Source organism: Canis lupus, chromosome X (genome assembly GCF_048164855.1).
Source record: "Canis lupus baileyi chromosome X, mCanLup2.hap1, whole genome shotgun sequence".
NCBI classification, from domain to species: Eukaryota; Metazoa; Chordata; class Mammalia; order Carnivora; family Canidae; genus Canis; species Canis lupus.
Genome location: NC_132876.1, coordinates 105,524,052 through 105,545,337, shown reverse-complemented (window position 1 = coordinate 105,545,337; position 21,286 = coordinate 105,524,052). Strand labels below are relative to the sequence as shown.

Genomic DNA, 21,286 nt, shown 5'->3' with positions numbered 1-21,286 from the left:
GAGATGTCAGAGAATTAAGAAAGAAGGCACCACTTGAGAGGCAGAGAATGAAGATACACGTAGAAGAACTTCTGGCTAAAAATGTAGGCTTCGATACCTTAGTTTCAGCTGCATGCTCAAACTCCAATAAAATTACAGTGAAGAGATTTTTTTAAAGGTATAAGCCTTCAATGATAAAGAGAACAGAAACAGAATTTTGTCAGTTGGAAAACTTCTAAGTGGTAGTTGACGTAGCAGATCTGAGAACCTAACTTAAACTGGCCTTAAGGAAAGCTAAGAAACCACTTTACCCCATGGGACCCCCACAAGACTCGAGAATTGGCAACAGCAAACAAGTTACCTTTGGAAGCGAAGGGTGAAGGAAAAGGATTTGGCTGAAAATCTGTGTAAGAAGTAATTAGAACACCAAATCCCTTCCCCACTGTTATGGGTTGAATTGTGTCCTGTCCTCTCCCTGGGAAAAGATATTTTGAAGTCCTAACCCTCAGTACCTCGGAATGTGACCTTATTTGGAAATAGAGTTGTGGCAGATGCAATTAGTTAGGATGAGGTCATACTAGAGTAGGGGGGCCCCTAATCCATTTGGACTGGTGTCTTCAACAGAATTTGTTAAAACAGGAATTGAAATGGTTGCCTCTAAGGATCAGAAAATGGGGGAAAGAAAGGCAGAGCCTAGTGGATTTTATAATAATCATTGTAGAACCATCTGACCTTTAAAACTCTGTGCAAGTATACATTTGATTTTAAAAACAAAAAAAAAATTTAAACACAAGAAAACAGGAGAATTGTTGGGACGGAGATACAAGTGTGCCAGAATAGACCATGTTTAGCTTGCTCAAGCTGGTTGTGAAATTTCTGGAAATTTCATGAACCACTTGTTAAATACAGCCATTATTAAAACTAAAATTGTATAACCTTACAATTAAGTAAACTATTATATTAAAAGCACAGTTAGTTACTCAAAACTCATCACTTCTGGGGCACCTGGGTGGCTCAGTTGGTTAAGCGTCTGCCTTTGGCTCAGGTCGTGATCCCAGGGTCCTGTGATTGAGTCCCACATCAGGCTCCATGCTCAACGGAGAGTCTGCTTCTCCCTCTGCCTCTCCCTCTGGCTTGTGCTGTCTCTCTCTCTCAAATAAATAAGGAAAATCTTCAAAAAAGAAAAAAACACCTCACTTCCTAATTACTTTACATTTTACTATGATCCTGTGGTCTCGAGGTTATTTTTATGTATTGCATCTGTCTGGTAGAAATGCCAAATAACAGCGTGCTACTGGACATCTCTGCTCACCTCTGTGTTGTGATATCTTGCTGGTTGTTTATTTCTTAAACTTTTTAATTAAGTATAACACACTTACAGGAAACCATATAAAACAAATACACAGTTTAATGAATTATTGTAAGGCAACAGACCTTTGTAACTACCATCCATGTCAGAAAAAGCAGCAAGGCCAACCACCACAGAAGCTCTCCACTGGCTCCCCCTCCCCTAGGAGTACCATACTTCTGATCTTTATGGTAACCGTGTCATTACTTTATAGTTTTATCACCTAAGTATGCATCCGCAAACACAAACACTATGGTTTCGTTTCTTCTATTATTTTTATATGGCTTTTACCTCTTTTTAATCTGTAGGTGCCCATCCACTTCTTTTGTTCCTCCTTACAATTTGTTGACAAACCAGAGTGTTTATCTGTCGCATCTCCCATGATCTTAATTTTGCTGATTGAATTCCTGTGGGATAGCTTAATATGTTCTTTTGGCCTCTGTGCTTCCTGGAAATTGGTAGGTGGACCTAGAGACTCGTTCTTTATTATCAACAACAATGACAACAACCAAAATACTAATTGAGCAACTATGTATTGAACATTTAGTACACGCCTGAATGGGATGCTATAAAAATACGAAGTAATTTTTGAAGAACTGTCATTAATTCAGGCAACTGACAGAATGTCCTCAAGGGACGAATTGCTCTGGCTCACTCTGTAACATTCGCTTGGTTGCCAACTCAGACGGCATCTCCAGAAGTGTTAGGCCTTATGGGTGAAGCATATATGAACTGACAAAGGGGAGGTACTACTGATACTAGTGCAGCCATGCCTTCCTGAAGAAAGAATTAAATGTAGAACCACTTGTACAGAAACCTCTGGTTTTCAAGGCTGGTTTTAACACCAGTACATTTCCCAAGCGCTACTGACAGTGATCACAAATTTCATAGGGACAGTTTGTAGGAACTCAGCAAGAAAGCGTTTTTTAAAAACAAGAGGAGGAAATATCATTAGATATTTCTAAGTAATCAGAGCCTTAAATTAACAAAAGCGCACAGATTAATTTGATGTTATAACTTGATGCTCTCTACAACTTCTTCCTATGATAAAGCAATAATAGTCTCTCTAATTAATGCTAATGACTTTTAGTATAATACTGACAACTTGAAGAAATGTTGATTTGCTGAAAAACCAAACATCAAGGCTTCCTACTCATGAACAGTACTTGGCTGGCTAAATTGTTTTAACTGGTTTAATTTAAAAGAGTTTTGTGGCTTATTTTCATAGTGTACTAGTGAACATTTTATGTTACATATATATTATGTTTACAAAATGGGGTTTTAGGAACATGAATTTAATTCACCTCTACTATTAAATCTTTGCTTAGAAGTAAGGTAAGATGTTCAGATTTGTGGACCAACAAGATAGGAAAGAGTGAAGATTGCCCCAAACCTCAAAATTTTCAACCCTACTCTATAATTTTACAATATTATATTCAGCTATGATTCATAGAAATGACATTAAGTTTAAAATATTCATGTGTATCATTTTTTAAAGTTCTCCAAGAGGAAGTCATTTCCTTCTGTATTTTTGGAAAAGTGAATATTCATTTCTCCCTCATAATATTAAATTATGACAATCCTTGGCATTCAAATTAACCTGTCAAATTATATGCTTCAAAATTCTCCAGGATTTGCAGAGATATGAGAATTTCTAAAAGTGAAAAATATCAAGATATAATGGCTATCAGCCAGACTAAAAAAATAAACATGAAAAATTATACCATCCCATCATGGAATATTAAGAATCAAACACAACCTGAGCTTATTTTGGATCAATAATTATAACGGGTTTCTATAAATAAAAAGCCTCCAGTGTTAAAAGATGTTGGATCAGCATTTCCGGAAATCTATGACTAATGCCATTATACTATCTGTCCCAGGGAGTTTTATTATGACATCATCTCTTCAGAAACTTTAAATATTAATCCATAAGTTATTCTCAACATGCAACCCATCGCTTTTTTTTCTCATTCAGAGTACTTTCTCATTTAGCACAAGCAAGTTAATGTAATTCTTTCAATATTCTAAAGAAAATAGGATCAAAAAAAAAAAAATAAAAAAAAAATAAAAAAAAAATAAAAAAAAAAAAGAAAATAGGATCAGATCATGATATTCAGATTTATGTCAATTTAAAGTAAAAATGCTCGATGCAAAGACTATGCATTGCCAGTCCCTTTTTGCCTTCCCAGATTATTTCTGAAAGCACAACATCAAAGGAACATTATTTCTGACAAAAATTTTACAGTGTCACTCCCAGGAATATATTTCTACAGTTTGAGCAATTTTGGAATAAATTAAATCATGATATTCCTATTTTCCTGCTTAAAAAAAAAAACAAATCTTTCTCTGGAAGGTAATTTTTCTCTCTGTCTCCAAAATGTGATTCCCCTACCCAGCTGTGGCAGGTGCTGTGGACGTCCTGCCATTTCCCATTCGCCTTTACTGCTTTGCAGCAGGCAGCCTAACTGCCAACTAGCAGCCCCTCACCACCTTTCTTTTCTTATTCATAAAAATCTCTATTCATATTTAATGGTATCATTAGGAAGACCACTGCAACGTGCTGATGATAAACAGCTTTTCACAATTAAACCTGAAAGAGTGCCTGGGTGGCTCAGTCAGTTGAGCTTCTGCCTTTGGCTCAGATCGTGATCCCAGGATCCCCGCATCAGTCTCCCTGTTTGGCAGGGAGTCTGCTTCTCCCTCTGCCTCTGCTCCTCCCTTGCTCATCTCTCTTGCTCTCTCTGGCTCAAATAAATAATATCCTTAAAAATAAATAAATTGAAATCTGGGAAATTTTGATTTTGTAAATGTCAGTATAGAGAAACAGCTGCAAAAAGAAGAACAGAGGGCAGCCCGGGTGGCTCAGCGGTTTCACACTGCCTTCAGCCCAGGGCGTGATCCTGGAGACCCGGGATCCAGTCCCCACGTCAGGCTCCCTGCATGGAGCCTGCTTCTCCCTCTGCCTGTGTCTCTGCCCCCCTCTGTCTCTCTGTGTGTGTGTGTCTCTCATGAATAAATAAATAAAATCTTTAAAAAAAAAGCAGAGTGGATTGAAAGACAAATGCAAAACCTGGAAAAGGAATATTTATTCCTTTCCTACTTGGAGCAACAGGTAAAACTGATGGTTTTGCTTTTGCTTTTGTTTTTGATAAGCAGACTGACTTTGTTCAGGGGACTTTGCTGCTGGAGCCCACCGCTGCTGGTTTTTGCACTGCAGGCCCGAAGTGCCAATTAATCCCCCTCCTGAGTGACCCTCACTCGGCTCCCAAAAGAAGTTGGTGGATAAAGATCCTGGCTCCTGTCTCTGGTAGAATAACTGAGATGTGTGTGTGTGTGTGTGTGTGTGTGTGTGTGTGTGTGTTCTCAGAACCTCCCCTGCACAAGTAAATCCTGGTCACCCTCAGTGGTGAGAAACTTAATAACACACATTATTGGCTGGCTGGTCTTCCTTGTCTTACTTCTCTAGTAACTTCCTCATTCTCCTACTGAGATTTCCATTCATTTGTTTGTTTTTGTACCTTCCAGATAAACTACTTGCCCTGGAATCCTTAGAGTCGGCTTCTGGGAAAGCCAACCTAAGACAGACCAGCCCTTACTGCTTTGGTTCATTCTTTCCTCAATATTTGAATTCAGTTGTCATTTCCTGATTTTATAGTGCAGTGAAGAGAGCAAATGTCAACCGTAGTTAGGAAATGAGTCTTCCACTCCTCTGACCATCCTATCTTCTTTGGACTCTGTGTCAAGGATAGTCACTTTAGTTCCTTTGCTAATGCTCCAAAATGATTTGGGAAGTATTCCCTCCTTTTCAATTTTCTGAAATAGTTTCCATAGAATTGGTGCTACAACTCATAGAATTTTAAGCCTGGAAGACACTCATGAAATTACCAAGTACTTGGCTGGACCTTGATTTGACTATAGAGACCCCAGAGACCCCCCTCCCTTTTTTTCTCTACAATTGAATATGGCTACCTGGAGAGAAGAATCATTTTGAGCATAACATAGTACCCCAAACAGACAAAAGCAGTACAAAAAAGAAAACTACACAATGGTATCACTCGTGAGCTTAGACACCAAAATCCTGAAATACAGTTTAGCAAATTAGGGACGCCTGGGTGGCTCAGTGGTTGAGCTTCTGCCTTCGGCTTAGGGTGTGATCCTGGGGTCCTGGGAACGAGTCCCACATCGGGCTCCCCGCAGGAAGCCTGCTTCTCCCTCTGCCTATGTCTCTGCCTCTCTCTCTATGTCTCTCATGAATAAATAAATATTTAAAAATTAGCAAATCAAACCCAGGAATATGTAAAAAGAAGTATACACCATGATCAAGTGGAGTTTATTCCAGGATGTAAAGATTCAATATCCAAAAGTCAGTGTAATCCATCATATCAACATGCTAAAGTAGAATAATCACATGATGATATAAGTGAAGCAGAAGCATTTAACAAAGTTAAACACTCATTCATAATAAATACTCTCAGCAAATTAGGAATTAGGGGAAGTTCCTCACTTTGATAAAGAGCATCTAAAAAATATTCTATAGCTAACCTCAGACATAATGGTAAAAGACTGAATACTTTCCTCCTAAGATCAGGAAGAGGACAAGAATGTCCACTTTCACTACTCTTTTTTGTAAGTTTCCATTTAAATTCCAGTTAGTTAACACACAGTGTACTATTAGTTTCAGGTGTACAATATAGTGATTCGGCCCTTCTGTACATCACCGGGTGCTCATCACAAGTGCCCTCCTTCATCCCCATCGCCTATTTCCCCCATTCCCCCCACCTCCCCTCTGGTGACCATCAGTTTGTTCTTTATAGTTAAGAGTCTGTCTCTTGGTTTGTTTCTGTCTCTCTTATTTTTTCCCCTTGTTTGTTTTGTTTCTTAAATTCCACATATGAGTGAAATCATATAGTATTTGTCTTTCTCTGACTGACTTATTTTGCTTAGCATAATACTCTAGCTCCATCCGTGTCACTGCAAATGGCAAGATTTCATTCTCTTTTACAGCTGAAAAAAATATATATCCATTCATCAGTCGATGGACACTTGGGTTGCTTCCATATCTTGGCTATTGTAAATAATGCTGCTATAAACATAGAAGTGCATGTATCCCTTTGAATTAATGTTTTTGTATTCCTTGGGTAAGTTGCTGGATCATAGGGTAGTTCTATTTTGAACTTGTTGAGGAACTCCATCCTGTCTTCCACAGTGGCTGCACTAGTTTGCATTCCCACCAACCAACATCGCCCAAGTGTTCCTTTTTCTCCACATCCTCACCAGCACCTGTTGTTTCTTGTGTTGTTGATTTCAGCCATTCTGACAGGTGTGAGGTGATAACTCATTGTGCATTTGATTTGCATTTCCCTGATGGTAAGGGATGTGGAGCATCTTTCTATGTGTCTGTTAGCCATCTGAATGTCTTTTTTGGAGAAATGTCTGTTCATGTCTTCTGTCCATTTTTTTATTGGATTATTTGTTTTTTGGGTGTTGAGTTATATCAGTTCTTTATATGTTTTGGATACTAACCCTTTATCAAATATGTTATTTGCAATTATCTTCTTCCATTCTGCAGGTTGCCTTTCGTTTTGTTGATTGTTTCCTTTGCTGTGCAGAAGCTTTTTATTTTGATGTAGTCCCAATAGGTTTTTTTTTCCAATAGGTTTCTTTTTGCTTGTATTTTCCTTGCCTCAGGAGACATGTCTAGAAAAATGTTGCTATGGCCAATGTCAGAGAAGTTGCTGCCTATGATCTCTTCTAGAGTTTTTATAGTTTCAGGTCTCACCTTTAGGTCTTTCATCCATTTTGAATTTTTGTGTGTGTGTGGTGTAAAAAAGTAGTCCAGTTTCTTTCTTTTGCATATTGCTCTCCAGTTTTTCCAATACCATTTGTTGAAGAGACTGTCCTTTTTCCATTAGATATTCTCTCTTCCTTTGTCAAAGATTAATTGACTGCATAATTGTGGGTTTATTTCTGGATTTTTCTATTCTGTACTGTTTATCCATATGTCTATTTTTGTGCCAGTACTATAGTGTTTTGATAACTATAGCTTTGTTATATAATTTGAAGTTCAAAATTGTGATGCCTTTAACCTTGCTTTTCTTTTTCAAAATTGCTATGGCCATTCGGGGTCTTTTGTGGTTCCATACAAATTTTAGGATTGTTTTTTTTAGTTCTGTGAAAAAAGCTGTTGGTATTTTGATAGGGATCGCATTAAATGTGTAGTTTGCTTTGGGTATTATAGACATTTTAACAATGTTTATTCTTCCAATCCATGAGCATGGAATGTCTTTCCATTGCCTTATGTCCTCTTCAGTTTCTTTCATCAGTGTTTTATAGTTTTCAGAGTCCGGTCTTTCACCTCTTTGGTCGGTTTATTCCTAGGTATCCTACTGTTTTTGGTGTGTTTGTAAATGGGATTGTTTTCTTAATTTCTCCTTTTGCTGCTTCATTATTAATGTCTAGAAGTGCAACAGGTTTCTCTATATTGAGTCTGTATCCTGTGACTTTACTGAATTTATCAGTTATAGCAGTTTTTTGGTAGATTTTTTTTTTTTGGTAGATTCTTTAGGGTTTTCTATATATATGGTATTATGTCATCTGTAAATAGTGAAAGTTTTACTTCTTCCTTACCAATTTGAATGCTTTTATTTTTTTTTTTAAAGATTTATTTATTTATTTATTCATGAGAGACACAGAGCGAGAGGCAGAGACGCAGGCAGAGGGAGACGCAGGCTCCATGCAGGGAGCCCGATGTGGGACTCGATCCCGGGACTCCAGAATCACATCCTGGGTTAAAGGCAGGCACCAAACCGCTGAGCCACCCAGGGATCCCCCGAATGCTTTTATTTCTTTTTGTTGTCCAATTGCTGTGATTAGGACTTCCAATACTATGTTGAATTGAAGTGGTGAGAGTAGACATCCTGGTCTTATTCCTGACCTTAGGGGAAAAGCTCCCAGTTTTTCCCCATTAAGGATGATGTCAGCTGTGGGGTTTTCATATATGGCCTTTATTATGTTGAGGTATAGTCCCTCTAAACCTACTCTGTCGAGGATTTTTACCATGAATGGATTACTTTCACCATTCTTATTCAGCATAGTACTGTGAGTCTTAGCCAGTGCTTTATTGTAAAAAATAAAAAGGCAAAGGGGGAAAAAGGAAATAAGATCAGAAAGAAAGATTGAAAACTATCCCTATTTGCAAATGGCATTATTGTCTACATAGAAAATCCTAAGGAATCTACAGGAAAAAAAAACACAAAACTTGTAGTACTAACGAGTTCAGCAAGGCTGCAGAGTATAAGATAAATACACAAAAACCCATCTATTCCTGTAAACTAGCAATAAACATGTGGAAACTGAAATTTAAAACAATACCATTTAAAATCACTATCCCCCCAAAAAACTAAAACAAAGTAGGAATCTTAAAAAAATGTGTAAAGGATCTGTATGCTGAAAAATTCTAAATGTTGCTGAAGGAAACCAAAGATTTAAATAAACGAAGAAACACACTGTGTTCATGAATTGGCAGACAATATAGTAAAGATGTCAGTTCTCCCCAAACCTGATATACAGGTTTAACACAATTCCTATCAAAATCCAGCAAGACTTTCTTATAGACAAACTTATTCTAAAAGTTATATGGAAAGGCAAAGGAACTCAAATAGCTAAAACAATTTTGAAGAGGAATAAAATGGAAACAATCACTCTATCAGAAGTTAATACACTCTATAGCTACAGTATAAATGACAGTGTGATTGATATTGGCAGAGAAAGAGACACATGGATCAACAGAATAGAACCCAGACATAGACCAAAACAAAAAAAAACAAATTGATTTTGGATAAGCCTGCATAAGCCATTCAATGGAGGAAGAATAGTCTTTTCAGCAAATGATGCTTAAATAATTGGATATCCATAGCAAAAGAAGAAGAAGGAAGACGGAAGAAGGGAGGGGGAGGAGGAGGAAGAAGAGGAGAAGAAGGGGAGGAAGGAGGGGGAGGGGGAGAGGTAAAAGGAGAAGAAAGAGGAGAAGATTACCTTGAACCTTACGCCAATGTTTCTCATTTTTGGAGCTTGTCTCATTTTGGTTAATTTTTCATATGCCATTAATAGTGCTTCCAGTTATCTTTTCCTTAAATGTCTGAAAAATGTTTGCCCTTGCACAGGAAGAAGAGCTGGAACAGGAGCTGAATTATAGAGTCACTTTCCTTTTCTGACAAAACTGCATTTTTTTCTCTCCTTTGGTTCCAGACTTGAAGCTCCATGGTGGTGAAATTAATAGTACCAATATTCTGGTCAGACTGAGATGAGAGATCAACAGTGATAACAGGCAAAGCAGTGTGAAAAAAAATTTTTAATTTAAGTTTTATGTTTTCTTACCTTTTATTTATTTCCTCCCTGACTTTCCTAAAATGGTTCCCATTTTGGCCAAATGTTGAAGTACATTGATTGAAGAAGTTTAAATCTGCAAGTAAAAAAATGAATAATTTTCAAAGAGGAGAAACACAACAGCCTTTTAATCCCTGTTTTTCTGCTTCTGATAACTAATAAATGGTAGGTGCCCAGTCAAGCATGACTATGATTACAATCTTCACATAGAAAATTGGGCCAGGGAAAAATATTCTCAATACACAATGCACAAATTTTAATTTAAAAAATTTCAACTGCTTTGTTGAGGTATAATTGACACACAGTGAATTGCACATATTGAAACGACAATTTGATAAGTTTTGACATATGTATGTACCTGTAAAACCACCGCCACAATCAAAATAGTGAACATATATCCTCCAACATCCACAGAAGTGTCCTTGTGCCACTTTAGACCCTCCCTTCTGCCTTTCCCAGCCCCCGTCTCCCAGCAACCACTAATCTGCTCCCTGTCAGTATAAATGAGTTTGCAATTTCTAGAGTTCTGTAATAAATGGAATCAAATAGCATGTGCTCCTTTTTGGTCTGGCTTCTTTCACTCAACATAATTATTTTGAGATTCCTCGTGTTGTTGCATGTATCAGTAGTTCATGTGAGAGGCATTCCATTGTTTGGATAGACCACGTTTTATTTATCTGTTCATCAGTTCATGGATATTTGGATTGTCTTTACTTTTTGGCTCTTGAGAATAATGCTGCTATGAATACTTGTGTGCAATCTTTACTCCCTACCTCTGGAAACCACTGATCTCTATTTTATCTTTATAGTTTTGCCTTTTTCCAAAATGCTGTATAAATGGAATCACACAGTGTGTAGCTTTTTGAGCTTTGCTTCTTTCGCTTACCATAGTGCATTTGACGTTCTTCCATTGTTGCATTCATCAGTATCTCACTCCTTTTATTTTTTTTTTAAGAGAGAGAGTGAGCGCCTGAGCCGGGTGGTGGGGGAGGGGCAGAGGGAGAGGGAGAGAGAGAATCTTAAGCACCATCACAGGGCTTGATCTCCTGACCCTGAGATCATGACCTGAGTCAAAATCAAGAATTGGATGCTTAACCAATCGAGCCACCTAGGCACTCAAAATTCATTCTTTTTAAACGATTAATATCATTCCATCTTATTGATGTACCACCGTTTGTTTACCCACTCACTAGTTGAAGAATATTTGGATTGTGTCCAGTTTTTTATGATTCTGAATAAAGCTCCCATACACATTAGCATGCAGAGTTTTGTCTAAACAAAACATAACATATGTTTTCATTTCTCTTGGGTAAATAGGAGTGGGATCGCTGAGTGGTATGGCAAGTTATATTAGTTTCCTATTGCTGCTAAAACAAATTACCAAAAACTTAGTGGCTTAAAACAACTCAAATGTATTCTCTTAGTTCCAGAGGACAGAAGTCCAGCATGAGTCTTATGTGGCTAAAATCAAGGTGTTACTTTTGGAGGCCTAGAGTAGAGACTCATTCTCTTTGCCTTTTTCAGCTTCTAGTGGCCACTTGTATTCCTCTTTCAGTTAGAATAGAGGAGGATGGATGGAGGCCTCTTTTTCCATCTTCAAAGCGTATCACTCCAGTCTCTACTTCCATCATCACACCACCCTCTCCTCTTACTCTGAATCCTTCCGTCCCTCTTAGAAGGACCATTGTGATTACATCATCCCCACCCAGATAATCCAAGATAATCTCCTCATTTCGGTATCTTTAATTGAATCACATCTGCATGGTCTTTTTTACCATAGAAAAGAACTTTAACAAATGCCAGGGGTTGGTATGTGGGCATATTTGGGGGGCTATTATTTAATCTATGTATATTTAACTTTATAAGAAACTGCTCAACTGGTTTCCAAAGTGGCTGTAATATTTCCAATTCCCACCAGCAGTGCATGAAATTTCTAGTTGCCCCACATCCTTGCTTTGCCCTTGATACTATCAGTCTTTCTAATCTTAGCCATTTTTGAGGGAATAGAGTGGTATTTCATTATGGTTTTAATTTGCATTTCCCTAATGACCAATGATGTCAAGCAACTTAACTTTTGCTTTTTTTTTTTAGTCATCCAGACATCTTGTTTAGTGAAGTGCCTGTTAAAAATTTTTTGTCTAATTTTTAGTTGGGTTGTTTGTGTTCTTATTACTGAGTTTTGAGAGTTCATCATGTATTCTGCTTACAATATATTTTATCAGATATGTGTTTTGCGAACATTTTTTCTCAGTCTATGATTTGTCTTCTACCTTATTTTTTCCTTTTTCCTTTTCTCAACAGTGTTTTTCCAAGAGTGGAATTTTGATGAAGTCCAATTAATCAATTTTTGTAGATTGTCTTTATAGTGTCAGAGAGAAGAAATCTTTGTCTAACCCAAGTCACAAAGATTTTCTTCTAAAAGTTTCATTGTCTTAGGTTCTACATATGGGCCTATGATCTATATTTAATTCATTTGTGTACATCATGTGAGATATCCAATGAGGTTCTTTCGTTTTGCATATGAATGTGTTTGTTTTGCATATGAATGTTCAGTGGTTCCAGCAATATCTGCTGAAGATATCATCTTTCTAAAAATTGCCTTTTCGCCTTTGTCAAAAATCAATTGACCAGGGACACCTGGGTGGCTCAGAGGTTGGTCATCTGCCTTCGGCTCAAGGCCTGATCCCAGGATCTGGAATCAAGTCCCGCATCGAGCTCCCTGCAAGAAGCCTGCTTCTCCCTCTGCCTGTGTCTCCACCTCTCTCTGTGTGTCTCTCATGAATAAATAAATCTTTTTTTTTAAATTTTTTTTTATTTATGATAGTCACAGAGAGAGAGAGAGGCAGAGACACAGGCAGAGGGAGAAGCAGGCTCCATGCACCGGGAGCCTGACGTGGGATTCGATCCCGGGTCTCCAGGATCGCGCCCTGGGCCAAAGGCAGGCACTAAACCACTGCGCCACCCAGGGATCCCATAAATAAATCTTTTAAAAATATCAGTTGACCATATAAGTGTGGGCTTATCTCTGGACTCTCTGTTCTGGTCCACAAATCTATCAGTCTACCTTTTTACCAATACGACAATGTCTTGATTACTCTAGCTTTATTATCATATCTAAAAATCAGGCACTGTGAGTCTTCCAGTTTTGTTCTTCTTTTTCAAAACTGTTTTGACTATTCTAGTTCCTTTGCCTTGCCGTATAAATTTTACAGTCTGCTTGACAATTTCTACAAAAAGTCTTCCTGGGATTTTGGCTGAGATTGCATGGAGTCTACCTGTCAATTAGGGGAGAATTGACATTGTGTTATCTATTACTGCATAACGATTTAGCCCCCAAATTAAGCAGTCTACAACATCAAATATTTATTATCTCACAGGTTCTGTGCGTAGGGAATGTGGATGCAGCTTAGCTGAGTAACTGCCTGAAGGCTTTTCACAAGTTTGCCATCAAGTTGTCAGCCAGGGCTGAGTTGAAGGCTCAACTAGGGGAAATTCTGCTTCTGAACTCACTCACATGGTTATTGGCAAGATTCAGTTCCTTGCAGGCTATTGGCTGGAATCCTACCTCAGTTCCTTGACCTGTGGGCCTCTCTATGGAGCAGCTCACAAGATGGCAGCTAGCTTTCCTCAGAGCAGGAGAGTGAGAGAGTGCTAAAGACCAAAGCCACAGACTCTTTACAATCTCATCTAGGAAGCAACATCATTTTTGGCACTTTTTAAATTAGAGGTGCATGACTAGGTGTTGCCCACACTCTAGGGAAGGGAATTATGCAAGGGTGTGAATACCAGAGGCAGGGACTATGAGGGGCCATCTTAAAGGCCACCTACAACAGACATCTTAACAATGAGTCTTCCAATTTATGAAGACATTATTTATCTAGGTCTTGATTTTTTTCATTGATGTTTTATAAATTTCAGCATACAGATCTTGCACATAATTTGTAAGAATCATACCTAAGGATTTCATGTTTCTGGTGCTTTTGTAAATAGCACTATTTAAAATTTTAAATTTCAAATTGTTTATTGCTAGTATACAGAAATACAGTTGATTTTTCTATATTGACCTCATGTTCTATGACTTTGGTAAAGCCACTTACTAGTTCTAGTAGTTTTTTGGTAGACTCCTTGGGTTTTTCTACATAGGCAAGTTGTTTGTCTATAGGTTTTATTTCTTCTTTTCTGATATGTGTGCCTTTTCTTTTTCTGGCCTTTTTCACTGGCTAGGACTTCCATTACAATGTTGAATATTGCACATTATTCCTTCTTATGTCCCAGATGTTCTTCCTAGAATCATATTTGTCCTTCTGGGACATGTTCTTTAAAATTTCTTTTAATAAAAAATAAATAAATAAAAGTTATTTTAATGATGTCTGTTTATGAAAACACATTTATTTCACCCTCATTCATAAAAGTTTATTTGCTGGGTATAAAATTCTAGGTTGACAGTTATTTCTTTTGCCACTTCAAAAATACCATTCCACTGCCTTCTGGCTACTGTTATTGGAAAATCTTCTGCTTGTCTTTTGTTATCCTGCAGTTTTGTTACTATGTGCCTAAGTGTGGATTTTTTTTTAATTACCCTGCTTGGAATTCTTGGGTTTCTGAATCTGAATATTGTTGTCTTTCATAATTCCTGAGACTTTCTCTCTTTGTATATTGACTTTTCCTCTATAATTGTTCTTCTCTTCTTCTGGAACATACATTGAGCCTTCCCTATGCTCTACTTCTCTTAACCCCTAATTAATATTTTCTATCATGCTATCTTTTTTGTCTTATTGGTAATTTATTTAGATCTATCTTCTAATTCTTTAATTTTTCCCTGAGTTCTATCTGCTATTTATAGCATCCTCTGTGTTTCTAATTTAATTATTACTTTTTGGGGCACCTGGGTGGCTCAGTTGGTTAAACATCAGCTCAGTTGGTTAAACATCAGCCTCTGGCTCAGGTCATGATCCCAGGGTCCTGGGATCAAGCCCCACATTGGGCTCCATGCTCAACGGAGAGTCTGTTTCTCCCTCTGCCTCTCCCTCTGCCCCTCTCTCTCTCTCCCACTTTCTCTCTCAAATAAAATCTTTAAAAATTTTTAAAAATTAACTCCTACTTTTTATTAAACTATTTGATTTTCTTCTGAATCTGTCCAGTCAGTTCTCACACTCTCTGCACCCTTATTCCAATAACCCTATCTTTAATTCTTTATACACAATTCACATCACTGTTTTATACTCTGTGTTTGAACGTCTCACGATCTATAGTTTGGGGTGTGTGTGTGTGTGTGTGTGTGTGTGTGTACGTGCGCACAACCTGATCCTGAAGTTTGATGTGTATGCTGATCCTTGGGGATTTAGTGTTTTTTAAAATTCTGATTTTGTAACTTTATGATAATTCCTTGAAATCTGTCAAGGTATTCCTCCAAAGAAAAAATTTATTTTCTTCTGGCAGTTTTCTATGGGTACTACCAAGATCTACTTTGAACTCTGTCTTTGGCACAGGGATTATTTTGGGTCACAGAGATTCAGGTTTAGATCTGGCCCACACTCATGTGAGTTCGCTTGTACTTGCCTGTTCCCATGGAGGCCATGTCTTCCAGCTCTGTCTGCAGGGTGGGCTTTGTCCAGTTGAACTTCTTGGGGCTGTTGCTCTTGGGATCTCCTGCCTTTATGAAAGGGTCTCCAAACTGACCTCTCATGCTGCTTGGGCTCTAGGCTTTGTCTCCTGTCCCCCATAGCAATGACTCATTAGAACTTGGCTCTAGGCTGTCAGAAATCAGCAGATACCTTCACAGTACATATGACCTCTAGTTCTTGTGGATTTGTGCTTTCCTATCATTTCTGTCCCTCACCCCATTACTTACCCACCACTACTCTACATATTGAAGTATTAAAACTGCTTTCTGAACTAGGACTTTCTCCAAACATCTAGCCAGCACATTCTTGAAAACATAAGTCTTGCTGTTAAAATATTAGTGTTTTCCCTTGCAGAAATTTTTCCTGTGTTGATGTATAATCTAATAAGAAAACCACATGTTTAGTGTGGTTTTGTATAGTGCTTCCTAACCTGTATAGTGCATGTATAGTGCTTGTATAGTGCTTTCTAACCTGTTGTTATCTTTTAGCAACATAATTTCAAACAACTTTTTACATAAAGAAATGTGGTCAGTGATGCTGTGGGTGTAGAAAGCAGACACCCAGACCAAGATTTGAGTGCAGGGAGTTCATTAGGGAGTGCTTTTAAGATCAATACCATCGGAGAAGAGGGTAATGTAGGTTTAGGCAGAAGGAGGACTTTAGGCAGAAGTGTAGTTGTCAGTCACAGGGCTTTGGCTCTGGAGCTGGGAGGGCCATACAGAGTTGTCCCAAATTGAAGAAAGAAGACTGGGCCTTTATACTCCTGTGAAGTTTGATGTGGGCTGCCTCTGGGAAGGGGATGTGACACTGGGCAAGGCAGCCAACCTCAAGTGAGTGCAATTCCTGGAGATAGCTGACAGATGAAGACTGTCAGCCCATAGCATTCCCAATATCTGAAGGCCTAAAGAGGGATCTTGGGAAGCACATCATAGTATCTGCCACCATGAGGTACACTTTGGGGTCCAAATAACAGAAAATCCAACCAACTTTTGCTTAAGAAATGGTTAATTATTTTCAGTATAAGATCTGCAGTGGATAAATTTTTTTTTCATCAACAGCATCTTTCCTTTTTATTAGGAAAGCAAAACAAGCAAACAAACAAACAAAAAACCAAAAAACTTTCTCAAAGCTTCCAGTAGACTTCTTATATTTCATTGACCGGAACTGGATCACATGGCCACTTCTAGGCATGAGGGAAGCTGGGAAAGTGGGAACTGGATTTTCATGATTTTGTGCCTGGAGTGGTGAACATTGATGCCCTTAACAGTATCTGGGTTCTGTCTGTTAGTATAAAAGAAGAGGGAAAGTATTTTAGACATGCATCTAACAGCCTGCCACAAATAGACCTCTACAAAATTATTTTGGATAATACATGGAGATAACTTACTGAAAAAGACCCCATATTGCTGGAAATTTTTATTGTTGCCAACATTTTGCTATTATCCACGGTGCTACAATAAACATCCATGTTTGCCCATATCCTCAATTCTTTGCTCCGGATGAAATGCCAAATATGTCATTTCTGGGCCAAGAGAATGTACCTTTTTAAGGATTTTGATACAGATTACCATGATATACCAGGAATAGTTCTATAAATGTATGTTTGCAGTAGCAGTGAATGAAGAGGCCTACTTCCCCTAGATCCTTGCTGATGCTAGATATTAACATTCTTATTAATTTTCATCAGACTTACATTCTTCAAAAAGTATCTTGTTTTAATTTGCATTTTGATTACTTTGTATTCATCACATTTATTCATTTTTTTGAGTTGTGGTCCAAAAATAGAGTTTGTGTGGTTTCAGCATTTTGGAAACTATTGAAATATACTTAGTGTTTTGCTACTGCACTGCAAAGGTTAATTACAGCAGGTCTGTAATTAACCTGAGTTGTTTGCTTAAATTAAGGCCCCTGCTTAACACTGACTCCTGGTCAAAGCGTGAATAGTCGATGTATAATGTCTCTGTGACCACAAGTCCAAAGAGTTTCAGAGCAGTCTGACACAGCTGGTCAGCACTGTTTCTTAATAACGATAAGATTGAATACTTGTACCTGTATCACTTGGAGTGATACTCCCCAGTCCCCACCCCAGGGTTCTGTTGGTTCTGTAGCCAAGATATGCCTAGGTGACCAGCAACATATAAACAACCTCAGCAACTACTTCATTTTAGTATCCCTGCTTCCAAAGGGTTCTGTGAGCACATCAGTGGCTCCAGATCCAGGAGACATCTGGCCGGACCCTTACAGAAAAGGGACATTAGGAGCCTGCACCTGGCTTCTGCAAATGCCCACTGTGAGTCATAGGCTATGATGTATATTCTGATATTCATGCTCTTGCTATAGCATGTCCTTTCCCTATAATAAATTGTACATTTGCAGGCTTTGTTCTTTTGGGTTCTGTGAGTCTTCTTCAGCAGTTGAACCCTGCTTACATGCCCCTGTTAATAGAGCTATACAGACAGTGTTTGTACATGTTGCATGGACTTTGGGGGAAAAGTCGTAATGTCTAGAATACATACACATGTTTCTTTCCAGGAAACTACTAAATAAGACATTAATTATATCATTAATTGAATCTCTGTCCTTCATATTTTGATTGTTTACATTTCAGTGCCGTTTCCTGGATTTTTGTCTCAAATTCTTCTAACTTAAGTATTTTGATCTTAGGTTTTCTTTCATTTGTGTCTGCTTCTCATCGTCTACCTTCCCATTCTCTTACATTGATCTTTTTGTGTGCTTGTGTGATTGTTTTTAATTAACATAGAAATGATTTTTTTAAAATCTAGTCTGAGAAATTTTATTTTTAAATATGAGAGTAAGTTCCATTTATACTTCTCATTATAATGAATACATTTAATAAATTATGTTTCATCTTCTATGCTATTTTTAAATGCTTCTTTGCCATTTCCTTTGTTTGATGATTTGTTTCTCTTTTATGAGTACTGGCTTTTATCTTCTTCATTGCTTTGGAAGGCATATATATTCCTCTTAGAACTGGGATATATGGACTTTAAGCATTCCTTGGGTCTTGTTTTGATAGCAATAAATCTATCAGACATATTAGGATATGACAAAAGGACTCAGGGGCCAGCTCAAACATCCCCTTACCCACAGTTGGGATAATTTGAGCATTAATAAGCATAATTGCAGTGGCTAGAAACACATCAAATACGTGTGAATCTGTGAGTTCATATTACAAAAAAAAACTCTATTTACCTTTTAAAAAAGACGAAAACCTTATTGTTTTCCTTTAGTGGATATTATGGCACCAGCTGTATTTGGAAAACTGCTAAATAAAATATTGAAGTAGGACAACAATTTTAAAAGGCATTCTGTGGCCTGTATTTCTTAAATTATCAGAATTTTAAAAAACGATCATCTTTTAGTACCTACTGATTTGGCCAAGTTGAGCTTACTTTTATTATCCTTCCTCCTTCTTCTCGCTATTACTAAAATCTTAGATTCGGATACAGAGTAATCATGTAGACTTTTAAAAACTGTCATTTTGACACAATTTTCTCATTTTTAAATTTTTTTTTTTAATTTATGATAGTCACAGAGAGAGAGAGGCAGAGACACAGGCAGAGGGAGAAGCAGGCTCCATGCACCAAGAGCCTGACGTGGGATTCGATCCCGGGTCTCCAGGATCGCGCCCTGGGCCAAAGGCAGGCGCTAAACCGCTGCACCACCCAGGGATCCCCAATTTTCTCATTTTTGAACTTGGGTTTTTTTAATCCCTTGTTATTATGGTGTGCATTAAATTTTTTTCAGGAAATGTGTGTTGACGATATGAATTTGAACCCTGGAAGTATGGAAGAGCAGTTCACAGCACAGGCTCAGAAGATCCGATTGCCTGGGCCCCAGCCCGCCTCTTAGGTAAGTTACCTACTCTTAGTTCTCTCATCTCTAACATGAGGGGTGGTAGTAGAGTGATTGAGTCAGTATATGTAAAGCACTTAGAACAGTTCCTATCACACAGCGTGTGCTTAATATTTGTTAGCTATTATTGTAAAAGACAATTTGGCAGAGTGTGTGAATCTTCAGTTAGCAATCCTTTTCTCTAAAAACTCGCTGTGGCTCCATTTTCTTCTGAAAGCTGATGCTACAGAGAAGCCTGAAATCAAACTGACTTTGTTGCCTTATAGCTTGGTGCCTGAGAGCTCTAGATGTGTCACCTCGGGCAACTTATTGGACCTTTCCAGCCCTTGCTGTCATCATCTGTAAAGTGGGGCAACTCAGAGACCTCCCTGTCTTGGGCCCTTTGCATTTGCTGGCCAAACCATCCTTCCTCTCTTTTATTTGCTAATTTTTCCTCACTCCAACCTTTTAATTCTGCCTGGGCTTATAATCATAGCACCCTGAGGCTCTAGCCACTTATCTCACTCCATCCTCTTGGCCCCTGCACTGGACTCGATGACAAGCACATGGCACAGGGACAATGGAGTCCTTCTGTGGCAAAACCAGAAGAGAGACTCTCTCTCTTTCTTCCAGGGGGACTGGGCTGCGATGACCTGAGCCCAGAGCTGCCTGTGCCCATCTAGAAGAAGCCTGTCTCCTCCAGCGTGGGCTCGAAGAGAGCCGAGGTAGCCAGAGAGCAGAGGGGTCCTGACCAAACCGTTGGACTTCCTGAATCCAGTCCACTTAAAGATGGGCATCACTACTTTATTGGGATGCCATGAGGTTTAGATGAGAGAACTCAGGGAAAGCACCAAGTAGCGTGCAGAACACAAGGTGAGCCCTCAATAAATGATGAGTTTTTCTCCTGTCTTAGTGATCGCAGTGTTTTTGTAATGAAAAGTTGTCCTTAAAAATCGTTGCCCCACTGTGTGGATGTGCGGGTGGGCGATTTTCCCTGAGGCGGGGTGAGTTCTTTCAGTCTGCAGATAGAGATGTGTCTCAGGCTGAGGAAAACCTTTTTCCAGAAGATCTTTCGTTATGGCCTCTGTTGGCCAGGAGCAGCAAGTACCTGTGTGTTGGTGTTGGCTGTCTGTTCTCCGTGTCTACCATCTCTCTCCTCCCCCTCTGAATGTTGAGCTCCCCGGGGGCGTGGACACAGGTGATGGTATTCATCTCCATAGTGGTTGCCCCTGGCTCTTCCCCCCTGCTCTTGGGCCGCAGGAGACCCAGGCAAGGCCTCGGAGCCACTGGCTGCCACCAGCTGGGCCGCATCGGGAACGAGCTTCTGGGCCTCCCGGTCCCACTGGCCTTGTAGCAGCAGCGTCCGGGAGCTGCGAGGAAGGCGAGGGAGGTGTGATGTGGGGCTTGAAGCAGAGTGAACAGGAGGAGCCACTGAGTCGCTGGGTCCCAGGAACCCCCTCTGCTCAAGATGGACCCAGCTCGAATATAAAAGGGATTAAAGGGGAAAGGAGAGAAAACGAGTGGGAAATATCAGAGAGGGTGACAGAGCATGAGAGACTCCTAACTCTGGGAAACGAACAAGGGGTAGTGGAAGGGAGGTGGGCGGGGGTTGGGTGACTGGGTGACGGGCACTGAGGGGGGCACTTGACGGAATGAGCACTGCTATATGTTGGTAAATCGAACTCCAGTAAAAAATCTACAAAAAAAAAATGGGCAGAATATCTGGGTAGATGTCTTTCCAAAGAGGACATGCTGATGGCCAACAGAAACATTAAAAAATGCTCAACATCACTAGTCATCAGGGAGATGCAAATCAAAGCCACAATAAGATATCACCTCTCACCTGTCAGAGTGGCTAATATCAAAAAGACAAGAAATAACAAGTGTTGGTGAAGATTTAGAGAAAAAGGAACCCTCATACATTGTTGGTGGGAATGCAAATTGGTGCAGCCATTATGTAAAACATTATGGGGATTCTTCAAGAAATTAAAAATAGAAATACCTTTAAAATTTTTTTTAATTCGTTGAGGAACAAGGGGAAGTGGAAGGGGAGGTGGGCAGGGGGAATGGGGTGACTGGGTGACGGGCACTG

General features: G+C 39.0%; 1 protein-coding gene across 1 annotated transcript in view; it reads left to right on the top strand.

The window, feature by feature from the left end:
- The window catches only part of CXHXorf58 (chromosome X CXorf58 homolog), a 50,318-nt gene extending 30,216 nt beyond the window's left edge, over positions 1-20,102 (top strand). Inside the window, exons 10-11 of the mRNA XM_072815586.1 lie at positions 19,108-19,212; positions 19,828-20,102. Of these exons, the coding sequence (XP_072671687.1) occupies positions 19,108-19,129 (22 nt within the window). The 3' untranslated portion in view covers positions 19,130-19,212; positions 19,828-20,102. The remainder of the gene's footprint in view (positions 1-19,107; positions 19,213-19,827) is intronic.
- The last annotated feature ends 1,184 nt before the right edge of the window (positions 20,103-21,286 follow it).